General features: G+C 36.5%; 1 protein-coding gene across 5 annotated transcripts in view; it reads left to right on the top strand.

Moving 5' to 3' along the window:
- BTRC (beta-transducin repeat containing E3 ubiquitin protein ligase) overlaps positions 1-14669 on the top strand; it is a 182628-nt gene that overhangs the window by 79133 nt on the left and 88826 nt on the right. The window contains exons 1-2 of one of the 5 annotated variants that reach the window (XM_018041150.1): positions 2394-2520; positions 2607-2668. The exons of the other annotated variants lie outside the window; for them this stretch is intronic. Coding sequence (XP_017896639.1) covers positions 2645-2668 — 24 coding nt within the window. The 5' untranslated portion in view covers positions 2394-2520; positions 2607-2644. Of the gene's footprint in view, positions 1-2393; positions 2521-2606; positions 2669-14669 lie in introns of those variants that run through there. 5 annotated transcript variants of the gene reach the window in all.

Raw genomic sequence — 14669 nt, 5'->3', positions numbered from 1 at the left:
AATTTTAAAATTATTATAGGAAATAGTTTAATTATAGCAGTCTCAGAGTAAGTTCTCTAAATTTCTGCTGCTCTAGTTAGTTGTTTAAATTTTAACTTTATTATAAATTTGGGCAAGTTTGAAATTCTCAGAAGTGAAATAGGCAATTTTCTTCCTTTTCTAAAAACAAAGAACTCATTAGTCACAATTTAATTTTTGTAAAACATCATGAAAATATAATTCTCCCCAACTATATAAAGCAAATACACTGGGGAGACCTCTGCTAGAATGAACTGTATTTTGATTCAGTGTAACTTGAGGCATCAGTCAGTTCAGTCGCTCAGTTGTGTCCAGCTCTTAGCAACCCCATGGACTGCAGCACGCCAGGCTTTCCTGTCCATCACCAACTCCTGGAGCTTGCTCAAGTTCATGTCCATTGAGTCGGTGATGCCATCCAACCATCTCATCTTCTGTCGTTCCCTTCTTCTCCTGCCTCAATCTTTCTCAGTATCAGTATCTTTTCCAATGAGACAGTTCTTTGCATCACATGGCCAAAGTATTGGAGTTTCAGCTTCCAGTGAATATTCAGGACTGATTTCTGTTAGGCATTCTAACTTATACAATATTGCCTCACACAGAAATACACGTTTGATTGCTTGATTTGTAGAGTGTGTATGTGTACCTGTAATGCCACTTCAACAATGGAAGAGTGCTATTGGATACCTTTCTTATATAAGTTTCAATCTCTTATATATGGTCTTCATTATTAAAACAAAAAGTAAGTTTTACTGTTCCAGTATTTTGTAGGCTAGTTTGGTTTATTGTAAGATTGAGCTACTTAGGTTTCTGAGCTATACAAATAGCATTAATTAAAATGACTAAAATACATGATAGACACTCCATCTGCTTTTAAGGGCATTTTACTGATTTAGAAAATATATTTCGACATTATGTAGATCTAAATCTTTACAAATAACATTGCCACTCACAACTAGCCTTAGTTCAGTTTAATTCATGTATTGAATACCTTCTGTGTGCTGGGTACTGTACAAATTACTGGGCATAAATTAAGATTCAGACCCTGTCCTCAAGGAGCTTATAGTTATTTATTAGACATTCATTGAGAGCTTATGTACCAGGCACTATGCATATAATTTGTGGGGACTACTGCTGCTTCCCAGGTGGCACTAATGGTAAAGAACCCACCTGCGAATGCAGGAGACTGGATTTGATCTCTGAGTCAGGAAGATCCCATGGAGGAGGGCATGGCATCCCACTCCAGAATTCTTGCCTAGGGAATCCCATGGGCAGAGGAACTTGACTATAGTCCATAGGATCGCAAAGAGTCAGATGCAATCAAAGCGACTTAATGGCATGCACTGCTACGAATAATCATTCGTTTCATGTGTTTTTCTCATTCGTTGAGCTAGATAAGGTCTGGCTTAGTAGCAGCTGTAAGGAAGCAGTATACCTATTTTCATATCAGATATAGTTCATGTCAGCAAAAATAAACATCTTAAATGATTTTCTCTTCTGCCTTTACACACCTTCCAAGGGAGCAGTGATGTTTTTGATAGCTTTACATGTAGCTTTAAAAAGAGATGGGTAACATTTATAACAGTGCCTCCTGCTGGTAGATCATAGATGTTCAATCCTGTTGTCTCTAGAATTTGTAGTGCCCACTTGCGGTTTGGTTACTTCAGGGCTTCTTCTAAGGCCGTTAAGTGGGAAAGAGTCTATTGCATACAAGGTATAAAGTGCTTCTTTAAACAGTCTATTTCTAGAACTTAAATTGTCCTGGGACCAGGTCTTGATATAAAAATTCATAGAAGCCTGTTTTTCACAGAGTGTGGTAACTCCTTGCCTAGTGCTGTAGTGTTAAAATTCACATTGGCCAGGTTGTTCTGTAAATTAAACACTGACAGCTACCCTCAGGGGAACAGCCAATGTATTTATGATGATGTGCTGATTACACAAAATACACTGCAAGCAGAAAACAGCTGCAGAGAACAAACCTCTTAAAAAGAATACAATTACAAATAGCACCCTCAGTATTTCTAGTGGTGAGCGTAGAATACAGCATGCTAATGCAGGTTTCTTACTTAGTCTGCCTGAAAACAAAAAATCTGAAGGAGATAAGTTAAATTATGGTTGGTTGCACACGTGGTGCCAAGATTAGCAGTGAACAAATTCTGTTTCTGAAGAGCACAGCTATGCGTGCACAAATATAAAGTGTGGAGTAGTTTTACCCACCATCCCCCCATTTTTGTTAGTATGGTTTATTAGTGGTTTTCTTATATATATTATAATAGAACATGGCCTTGAGGTGATAAGGGTTCTGGACATTTGAAGGCTTCTATACAATGAATTGAGCAGGAGAGTATCAGAATCGTTTTTAAAAAATTCAATAGGAATTTCATGTTAGAGCTTGAATGTCAACATTTTGTTTGAAGATGGACCACTATATTTTCATTGTTATTAATGGTTTTGAAGATGTTTGCCCTTGGAATTAATAAAAGGAGTCATGAGTCTGAATCTATGGTAAGATCTCAGATTTCTTAGATTCTCTTTTTCAAGAATTTGATGTTTTAATACACTGTAGTAACTGTGCGATTACATATTTTTAGGAGAATCAATTCTCAAGTATGCCCCCTTTCATCCCTGCATGTTCCCAGTGGTGTGCAGACAGGTAAGTTTTTTTTTAGGAAAAAAATTTGGGTTTCCCTGTTTGAGACTCTCTCTGTTACAGTTTAGAGTCTGTATCTATAAAATATTTCAATCACTGACCATGCTAGTTTCTGTTTAAATCAGTAGAAAATATGTTGATCTTCCAAGACATAAATTTACTCAAGCCAGTGGTGAGGTATATAGCAGGAGGATATAGTGATTGGAAACAGTTCACTTCACCCGCCTGAAACTAAGAATCAACTCTTCAGTATATGGATCACTGGTATATAATAATCGACTATTATTGGTCTGTCCATTGGTCTCTTTTTAAATCAGTTTGGAACCTCCTGCAGTTATTTTCTTGCTCTGCTGACATCAATCCCATGTGGCAGAGGAGTTGTGTATAACCGCTTTGGTTTAATCAATAGAATAATTGATAAACCAGATAAGATTTAAACTGATTATAGCCCCAACAGAATTCCCCAGAGGCCTTGGACTCTCTTAATTTTGACATGTGTGTTGTGTACCCTGAGGATGAAGTGCAGTTTGAATTATCTGTTTTTATTTGCTTAATGACGGGGAGGGTGTTAAAGTCAAATGTTTAATTAACCCAGCAATGGGCTGCGTTGTCACTTACACACAGCTGATTGAGATATCTCATGGAGAATACTGAATAGGAATGATAATGTGGCACTGGGACGGAAGATTGCTTTTTCAATCCATTTGCTGGGTCACTGCTTTGAATGTCTTATTGGATGAAAGGCATTCAGCCTGGAGAAAAAATTCAGCATTTAAGTACATTTTGTTCTCTTCTACTCTAACCCCCCCTGCCCAGAAGTTAACTAAAACAGATATGTTCTAGGTTTAATAAGCCATTCATGTACTAGTAGGAGACCAGGGTAGTCAGTAGCCTGAAGCTACACAATTTCCCATGGAAACGGAAAAATCCTAGTAACCTCCAAGGTATTCTAAATGTGAACTCTTTTGTCCCTTACATCCCTTGTCCCTTGCCATTATTGTGGAGTTGTCTTTGGTCACTTGTCTCTTGCCTCTTTCTTCAGTGTTTGCGTGATGTGCAGCTACCTCTAGGGCCACAGGCAGACCTTTTCCTCCTAAAGAAGCTTATTCTCCAGTACACTTTTGCCGTTCATGCAGTTAGGTTCTATTTGGTTATATTTCTGATCAAATATTATAGTGAGGTTGTTGAACTATTTAAAGAGATGAAAATGTGAAGCATATAGATTCTTGTTCCCTTTGCTACTGCTATTATAAAACAGTTGGTTCCAGGTATGTTTTATCTGTTAAGAAGCAGTTTGCTTTTCTATATGGACTAAAATCTAGGCCAAGAAGAATTCTGATAGCCCACACATCAAAAATGCAGTTTAGGCAATTGGAGTTTTAATGACTTGCTGCCCACAAAAAATTTCTGACTAGCTTTGTAATCAATGTAAAATTCTTTGGAGGCATATTGAGCAAAACTTAAAAAAATTTTATCATGGCTTTTCTTCTTTGTAGTTCTTATGTATCCTCTTTCTGTCCCCTGAAGATCTAAGCCAGGAATTTACTAATTTTTTTCTTTGCTTTAGTCGTTTGTATTCCAGAAGGCACAACAGGGAGAAGGATACAAGATTGATTTTTGTGTGTGTATATGTCCTCTTGAAAGCATAGTCTGGGGCATGACTACTTGGTGGTGGGGGGTGGGATTTACTGAGCAACGGAAGCATGCAGCTAGTTTTCAGGCGCAGGTTGGACTTTTGCAGGTCAAGGCAGACCAGACGAATAGCTTATCTTAAGGGACGCAAGTAATAGACCAAATATAGAACAGCTATTTCAGGAATCATGTAGGTCATTTAATTATCCATTATGATTGAGTAGCTAATGCTCTTTTGGCAATTACATGACCTCTGTTATTCCTGAAACCTTTCCAGGCCCCCATGGGTCGAATGACCCACCAGTCAGTGCTTGCAGACTATTCCACTCAAAAGGAAAAGAGATTCTGGGAGCTACCGGCATTTAGAAATAGCTGTGCTTTCTTTACCAATCACTGCCCAGAATATTCTTTGTATTGTAGTCAGTGATCAGCAGCTGGTTTTGAAGGCTGTTGTTCCTTCCTTGTCTGCAGGAGCACGAGTTACATTGGTTTCCACAAAGGGCAATTGTGGCAAGCAAACTTTAATACCAAAGTTGGTTATGATGGTATTCAGTATACAGAATATGATGGTTTACAGAATAGTACTGGTTCTGTACTACAAGAACAAGTACTGCAGTATTAAAACTAACGTTTAGTATTTGTCAAACCAATTATTCATTACAAAACTCCGAAGTTCTGGTGATTTTTTCATTCCATAGCTCGACAAAATACCATTGACAATACTAATAATAGATTTAAGAGACTGTTGATTAAATTAGCCTGGTCTGAAGTGGTTAATCATTATTTATTCAATTAAATAATCATGCTTATATGTGAAATCTAAAAAAAAGAAAATGATACAAATGAGCTTATTTGTGAAACAGAAGTAGACTTATGATATAGAAAGAAATTCATGGTTACCAAAAGGGAAAGGGTGGTGGTGATAAATTGGGAGTTCAGGATCAACAGATACACACTACTATATATAACATAGATAAATGACAAGGATCTACTGTATATAGCACAGGGAACTATATCTAATACCTTATAATAAACTATATGGAAAATAATCTGAGAATATATATATACATTTATATGTGTGTGTATTTATATATCTATAACTGTATCTGAAGAACTTTGCTATACTGTGAAACTAACAACATTGTAAGTCAACTACTCTTCAGTTTAAAAAAATCATGCTTAAGTGATTATCTGATTTTTAAAATTTAGATGCTGATCCAAAACAGAATAATTCTGGAACATTTAGGTGAATGTTTCTGACTTATTTCTTTTTCCATTCTCTAACATTCCGTAGGCTTAAGAGAAAATAATTTTGTTAGAATAACATATAACCATATCCTTTAAGTGGAGAACATTTCCATTGTTATAGGAATAGTCTTCTATTAGAGAGAAAGAAAAACCTTTAAAATTTTGTTAGACACCAAAGAGCATTGTTTAAAACAACAACACTAACAACTCAACAATATATGTGTGTGTTTGTCCCTGGGGCAGTAAAATTTGCTCTCTTCCCAAATTTCTCATGTACTCACTCCAGGTTAATCAGCTTTTTATTTTGTTGTTTGGTAATATTAACAAAAAACTGAGGACATGAATTGATATTTATAACCTTTGACCCTTCAGAAATAGAAGCCTTCTCACTTAAATTTTAAATCCTTTAGGCCAATACTGCCTTGGTGTATGGCTTAAGACCTGTCAGAAGGTAGTCGTTGTGGATTATATTAGTTTTTTTCTGTTTAAAAACATATTTTTTCTCATTATATATTAATATATGTATGTGTGTATATATTCCTGTAATGGAGATGAGCAGAAAATGAAAAGCAGAATTTACAGTAAAACAAAAGTTAGAGCTTAAACTCAAGTATCCGAATAAGGAGTATAGTTTGTCTACTTGGCATTTTAAAAGGAAAGCAAAGGCTATAAAGCAAAATGTGATGTTTGATTTCTTATTGGTAAGTTTCTATTCTTTAAGGCATACCCTTCAGGACCTATGCTGAACCATGTTATTCACCGTTGGAAACCAAAAATCTATATAAGTCAATGAGTGGAAATGATATTTGTAATTTTAAAGACCTGAAAATTCATTATGACTTTGTATAATTAGTGGAAAAGCCCACAGCATAACAAACCCACAGAATAATAATTTCTTAGTAATAAGGGAAAAAAGTGATTAAATAAGGGACGATGCACAATAGAAATATACACCTAAACATAAATCTTAACCTAGCCCATTGTGGTTTCCACGAATTTACTTATTTACTTGGGATGGTTTTATTTTCACTCCAAAATGGATAGGCATTTTGGGGATATTACAGTTTATCAACTTTAAAGGAGCCCTAAATTTCTTTTACAATATTGTTGAATTGTAATAAAATGAGAATATACTAAAGCAGGGAAGACATCCAAGGTGATGAAAGTCATTTAGCAGGAAAAAAAAACTCAGGAACAGGAATGACAGAAATAACTTTTGCAGAGAGAGGGATTTTGGCATACATCGTAAGGGTTCTATAGTTCTCAATCCCATTTTGAGAAATCAGAAAGATCTGCGGAATGCAGATGTCCTTGAGTTACAAAAATAACCAGATGTCCTTATTAGTAGAAGCAAATGTTTGCCTCTTCATTCATACAAAAGTATATGCATAGGGTCTCTGGATGAAATGTTGTGTAAATATGGCAGCAAAGAAAATTGTGGTGTGAAAGGATCTGTCCTAAACATATAAGCATAAAGGTTCTATCTTGAAAAGGAAAAAAATTATTTCAGATTCATGTAGGTTTAAAAGTAAGAGAAGTAAATTGAACTATTTATACTTTTGTTCACCATGATAGGTGGGTTATTATTATTATTATTATTATTATTATTATATATGCCTTTTAATCCCAAATACCCCTGCTGAATTTTTATTCATTTTACTGTACTTGTTTAGCTACTTTGTACCTTTTCATTGTGTTTTAAACAGTAAAACCATATGCATGAAACTCATTTTTTTCTGAGCAAATGATAGTCATCTTGGTTGCAGTAGTATATAAATGCACCCTTTGCAAGCCTATTGGGATTTTAAAAATATTAAGCCACATTGTTAGAAATAGATGTGGTTTGGTGACTGCATGTTAAGCAAAATAAAGTATAAAAAAATTACTTGTGAAGGCAAGGTATGAAGTTTTTCTGTTTGTTTTTAAATCAGGCCTTTAGAGTCAAAAAATCCTTTAGCATTTAAATGGACTATTGCTTCTGATGTGGAGCATATTAACATAATTACAGACTCTTTTATATAGTACTCATAGTTATTGCTAAGTTAATGTTCAAACCTTTGATTAAGAGGTCACAAAGCTGAATGTGTTCAGACAGCTGTGTAATATCTCTCCTGTTCACAAAACAGAACTGTTCTGGCTTTTTTTTTTTTCCTGTTTCTCATATTTATTGATAGAAATCTTTCCTCCTATACTAGCTATTATTTAATGGTGAAATATTAAAATGGTGTATTACGATACATTCTGTAACTTGAAAGTTAACAAAAGCAGCTCTGCTCCTTCATCTCCTTGCCTTGTCACTCCCTGGTGCAGCTCTCTCTTCCATCCTTCTTATCAGAGTATCTCAGTGCTTAGTTGAGCTTGTTTATCTTAAAAGAGCAGGAGGCAGGCTTTTAGGGAGTAAAAGCTGCATGTTCCAGTATAACAGGCACCAATGCTGTTTGAGTTGAAAAACATTTGATCTCTTACATTAACAGCCATGTCACTGTAATAGGACTACAGCCGGGCTGTTGTTCAGTTTTCTATTATTTTAGCTTTGAAATAACTGTTAGAACTGCTCCAAAATCTCCGTGTTTAAAATTATATATTGGCTGTCCCTCCAGGACTCGTAAGTAAACAAGGTGATGTGTGTGGCCAGAGGCAACATATTTTGTTAGCTTTGTTTTAAATAAGAACTTTCCCTATCTAAAGGTGGTTTTTGTCTGATCCCTGATAGCGCGGCATGACTTTGCTTTTATAAATTTGTGTATCTTTAAACAGATCATTTTTGGTTTTTAATGTGTGTGCTCAGTAACTATTAATTATGAACTTTAATATTTTTCTCAAATAATGAAGCATTTAGTTTTCTCATGAAGCTTAACTTGAAATAACCCTGCACACTTTCCCTAAGTACAGCAGTTGTTGAAAATGGGCAAGCAAGAATTTAAGGGGTATTATGTTTGTTAGACTTAAATATTATTTCGTTTTATTTTAAAATATTCAGTTCTTGGTAGTTTCTGTGCCAGAGATTGTTTGATGGTTGGAATCAGGTAGCAGTATTTAAAGAACGGAAAATAAAATTTGTAAAATTGGGTGGTTATTCTCTTCCTTTTTAAGAGTACCTCACATTGTAACAGCAATAGAATGGCAGCTTATTGTAGTAGTGGTAGAATGGCAGCAGACAGTTTACTCCTTCCTTTTTTCCTTCCTCTATCTATCTGTTTTCAAGAATCTAGTTTGTTTCCCTGTTCTAATTCATTTCTCATATGATACAGCATTGCCAGACTACCCGGCTCTTTCTTTGCATTTTACCCAAAATACATATATCAGCCAGCACAAGCATAATTGGGTGAAAGGCAGCCATCTATCTGAGGAGTTCTTCTAAATACTGAATGTGTCATGTGCTTTGACATGACATATCTGTAATATCTGAATACAGAAAGCACTTTTTGCGTTAGCTGTAGGTGTTGAAGCAGTAGTGTGTTTTAAGAATGTGAGCTGTGCAAATTCTAGCTTGTGAGGTAATGACAAGTGTTTGCCTGCATAGACAATATATTTTTCCCCTTGAGGTACCCACACACCTAGTTTCCCTCAAGCTCATCATCTCTGTCAGGTTAATCAATAGGCACCGTATGGCAGAGGGTCAGTAATCAGTGTCATCGTGCCTTTAAATCGTGTTGAAAATTTGCTTAAAGCCTGGGCCAATTAACATCGAGATGATGAATGGATGGGAAGATGGGAAGAGCCTGACGCTCAGGGGCTTTGTGAGGAGGAGATGCTCAGCTGTTGAGCAGCAGACACCAGCGAATAAAATCAGCCATTCATGTGAGCTCAGTCCACCCACTCTTAATGATAATGTCAATCTAGCAAAATATATACACATTGGAGTTGTCACGAGTTCATAAATCAAAGGAGTTTGTCAAAGGCATTCAGATTAACGAGGCAGCAGCAATAACAAGTCAAATTTGCATAGAGAATTGCTCGAATCTCAGTAAATTATGATCCTGTTTTTCATTTGATTATTTGCTAATGTCTCAAGAGGGAGAATGATTATATTAGCATGCAAAATCTACTCCAGAAGTAGAAATCTGAGGTATAGAAGACCAGCACACTATGACAATTAATCAGTTTCTGCATACTAGCATAAATGCACAAGGCCCAGAAATGAACTTCTTTTTTATTATTATTTCTCCTTGCCACTGATCCAAATGGTTCAGCTTGACAGAGACTTTATATTGCTTTAACAGTGTTTTGAATTGTGCCTGCAGGCAAGACATAGTTATGCAGCTATAACCAACCTATCCATCTGCCAACCAGATTGGAATTCTCCTATCCAAGGCTTCCATTAACCCCCACTGACAGCTCCAAACAGGATTAAGAATTTGGAAGCATAAAAAAATAGTTGTTCTTTGCAAATATACACAATCCGGGTTTGCATTTTGAGAAAGGCTGCATCTGTTTTATAATTAGTGTTGGACAGTGTAGCAGAGGGGAAAACCTACTTGGTGTCTTTTGGACTTTTGTCACAGGGAGTAAGGTGGTACTAATGGAAGTTCTGTGTTTGGTTGCCCCCGAGAGTGCTTTCCATTCCATCCAGTTCCTAATACTGTGCTTGGATTGGTGTATTACTAGAAAATATCACTTCTGGGAAACTTTAACTGGTGGATCTTGTTGAAGTTGAGCAATATAGGGAGGCTTTGAGGTGGCTGTGGTTTAATAGAATATGTCAAATGATAAACATGCTGGGGAAGCAATGTGCGTGAGAACATGCCAGAGAATATTATCTTATGACACTTGAGGCCCTCCCTAAAACTGATCCTAGAATAGTATTCTTCAACTTCTGAACTTGACCTAAGTTTTGTCCATTGTATCCTAGAAGAATTAATTAAAATTTGTTTAAACACACAATATACACACTACACCCCCCACCCGCAGACACACCTTTTTTTGTCACCTTTCATTGAATAGTTTGAAAGACTTTTATCCATGTAGCTAACTCACCTTTTAAACTTGCAGAAGGATAGTTGTTCCTATTTTTGAAAATTGCAGGTCATATATATTTTTGGAGGTTATAATTAGTTCCAAATCATATAATAAGGTAATGAGAAAAATATTAATCCAATTACTGATTTACAGATCAAGCCCATGCATAATATAATGTTTGCAACTAGCTATAGAAATTGGCCTCAAGATTTTTCTCTTTACATGGGTTATCATTTTACATAATGATAAACAACTGATTCAAAATCAGAGTTTTAATTCACCACAATTTGCCTGCTTTGCTAAAATGATACAGTTTTTCCTGGCTATAGAGACCATTGAATTCTCCCAATGAAGAGTTGTGGCATAGGTGGAAAACATTACTTCTAGTTTTAGAGCTGCTTATTTTATTTATAGCAGATGTCTTCTCAAACAGGCTTAGGCTGTTGCACCATCCAACCTTGAGCAAGATGCTTACTCAAAGATTATTATGAGCCATTATGAGTGGCTTGACTTTTCATCACTGTGTAAATTAGTTTAGTTTTTTATTTGATTATATAATCAACTCTTAATTATCCATGTCATCAGGAGTTGTGTTCGAATAGATAACTGAAAACAGTAAATAAGCCACTTACTAGGTAGTGGAGAATATTGCTCCATCCATAAACCTCTGAAAAGCTAGGAATGCTTTACCAACCAAAGAACTTTTCCTTCTTAATGAAGGGTTGGCAAACTTTATTTGTAAAGGATCAGATAATAAACATTTGAGGTTTTGTGGTCCTTAGGGTCTCTGTCCTGACTACCCACCTCTGCCATTGCAGTGTAAAAGCAGCCACAGATAAATGGTAATAAATGAGGATGGCTAAGTTTCAATGAAACTATTTAGAGCAGGGGCTTACAAACTCCTCCTGTAAATTATACTGGCATTAAATTGATAGAATGATAAGACTGTAGTTGGCTCTCACTTTGAAGTTTCTCTGCTGTGGAAACCATTTTTAAAGCTAGCTGGATGGTGTGGGTGTAGGGTTTCAATTATATATTAAGACCTTATTATCTGTATATTATGTAATGTGTTGGGAGGTAGAGGGAACTGCCGGGGTCCAGCCCCGGTGGATCCAGGGAATTTGAAGCAGGGACAGAGTTGGCGAGGAAAAACTTATTTATTTAGAAATATAAAGAGAGATTAGGAAAGAATAGTGTAGTAGGAAAATTAGTGGAGAAAAGAGGCTGAACAACTTGGTTTACGTGGAAAACCAATAAAGTTCCAAGATAAGGAACTTGCACCATCTACGTAGGCCACCGGCGCCCACTTGAATATCGGAGGGTGCCCCGCCTTGGGCTCCCTCTCGCGTGGGTCTTAGAAGCCAGGGCAAATAAGTAGACACGGTGAGCCTCCATGCTCCAGACGGGAATTCAGCCAGAAAAGGGAGAAAAGAACGACATGGGGGAGCCAAGCATTGGTGCCAGACCCACAACTTTATTTTCAAAAGCAGCTTATATACCCCAAGTTGTACATAAAGAAATAATGGAATATGCAGAGTTATGCAGGGGCAGCAGTCCTGACCCTTATTGAGACCAGGCTTTCTTTTTGCATACCTTCCTGTATACAAAAGGTCTCAGGTGGTTTACGTTATCTTCTGGCCAGGGGGCCTGTTAGCATTTTTTATGGCTCTTTTCCTAGATAAATGTCTATCAACCAAAAAACGCTTTTTCCCTTGAAGTGTTTTTTCTTTAATCTGCATCACCCTCAAAGTACTAAATAAAGTTACATTCCTGTAGAACAAAGGTGCAGTGGGTTATAACAAAGAAAGTACTTAACTCAAAGATCTAACGTTGCTAATACCAGGTCTACTACCTGTTTTTTCTACATGCCAACTATGTCTACAAATAGATGAAAATTTGGCAGCAAGTATTGGCTCAACAAATGAAACCCTTAATCAGTCCTATTCTAATGATTTTGACTCCTCGGAAGCCCCTACATTCCTAGGATGTTTTAAGCTTCCTGTGCCTCTCACGGTCGGGAGGCCACAAACAATCACACGCACAGCTGTAAGAGTCCGGCAGGCAGGCTAGAAAGCCATCAGAGGGGCTTTTGGATTGAAACACTCGTATTATGCCCAGGAGATTTATTATCTAAAAGCTCTAAATTAACTTTTTCCAGAAAAAGGTGGTAGGGGAACCACCCACTGTTAATGTCAGAAGAGTAGGTGGAAAGCATAACACAGTAAAGCAGGCAGACTCTGGTTTTGGGGGGTAGATGCTCGGGAACAGGGGGTCTCCTGAGGCTTGATCCCACCTTTGCGTATGCCGAGCCTCCTTCCTCATGACCTTTGCCACGGGCGGAGTTCCTCACGCTGGCTCTGGGCAGGGAACCACAAAGACTGTCCAGTAAGCTTTCAGTCTTATTGGGTACTTGAGAGTAAATACAAACATTCATCTATTTAAGTGCCAAACTGTGTGGACCAAATAAAAATGTTAAGAAATTTCCAGTAAGATAAGATGGAACAGTTGTATACTTTCTTAGAGAAGAAGTTGAAATTCATTTTAAGAATGGGTAGGACTTGAATTGATCAAGTAATTGTGTTTATAATTCTAGACTAGTGTTAATAAGGATCCTTCTAGCTTGGAAATTTCAAGACCAAATCATGTTTATGAGACTCTGAAGAGACTTGTTTAACTAGGGCGGAAAAAAGTAAAAGTATGTTGAGGGAAATAACTTGATATAATGTAGCAGAAAATTCTGAAAGATCTTAAAAACCTGGCCTAGAACTTCATATTTGATTTCATGGAAACAAAGAGCCACTATAAATTTTTGAAGAAAAAATTAGTGGTGGTTAAGAAAGGTTAATCTGGCAATAGTGCTCAAATCTAATAAACAGTTAAAAACTCATATTATGCTCTCAAGCTTGGTGGGAAAGATTGAAAGCAAAGGAGAAGAGGGTGGCAGAGGATGAGATGATTAGATAGCATCACTGACTCAACAGACATGAATCTGGGCAAACTCCAGGAGATAGTGAAGGACAGGGGAGCCTGACATGCTTCACAGTCCATGGAGTGACTAAGAGTCAGATATGACTTAGCAACTGAACAACAACTACTGGAAAGTGAAGGGGGAAAAGAAACTGGCCCTGCCCTGAAGAAACCTACAAAGCAAGGTTGGGGTGGAAAGCTTGTTCATACAGAGATATAATAGAGAAATAAACAATGTTTCCAAATAGAAATAAAGTGCTAATTTGAGCCCTTTTCTTATTTTGAAGAATGATAAATAACATGTAAATGGTGCAGGAGACTTTAATGGAAATTGGCCTAATTGTGGATGCTATCTATACTAAGAAGTTTGGATTTATCCTGTAGGTGACAGAGAGCAATAAAAGGTTTTTAGCAGAGAAGTAGTCTTTAGAACAATGATTCCGACAGTAGTATATGAAATGGAGCAGATACAGATTTAGGCAAGGAGGCCAGAAGGCGATCTCAACAGTAGTAACACTGATAAGAGGAATTGGTGGTCTAGACTAGAGTAAAATGCAAAACTAAGGTTAGATCTATCAAAATACATGACTCAAAGGAAAAATTGAAGACCTAAAATTGGTGTCAATCTATTTAAAGAAAAGAAAAGAAAAGGTGGGGATGGGAGGGATGAGTAAAAATTGACTCTGAGGATTTAAGTCTGGAATAGAAAGTTGAGAAGGAAAGAGCTAGCCTAAAGTGGGTGAGGATGGTAAAGAGTGCTTTAAATTTGGATATGTTGATTTTGAGATAGTTTTTTTTAATGGATTCCTTTTTTCTTTTTTATTCACCTCCAGATTACTTCTGGAAACATTTTGTCCAAAATACATAACATCCTGAGATCTAACACATGAGCATTAGTAGTATTTCATTTGACTTTTACCTACCAAGTCTGTTTTACCGACCATTTCTGTTACCAAGTCTGCATGTCTGCAGCTGTTACAACTTTAATGCTTCCAGTTTGAAGTTAAATTCAAAGTTGTCAGTGAGGCTTTTATTCTGCCCTTAAAAATTCTAAACTAGTGAATGCTGGGTTAAGGCATAAATATTCAAGTTAATATAAAAGGTAACAAGTTATATAGTATAAATATTTTAATGCTAATATTTATACAGTATTGTTACTCCAGGACTACACAAACATTCTGCAAATAATTTCCTATAA

This window comes from Capra hircus, chromosome 26, assembly GCF_001704415.2.
Source record: "Capra hircus breed San Clemente chromosome 26, ASM170441v1, whole genome shotgun sequence".
Taxonomy (NCBI): domain Eukaryota; kingdom Metazoa; phylum Chordata; class Mammalia; order Artiodactyla; family Bovidae; genus Capra; species Capra hircus.
Note: the sequence above shows the minus strand (reverse complement) of the source record. Positions and strands in the feature narration are given on the sequence as shown.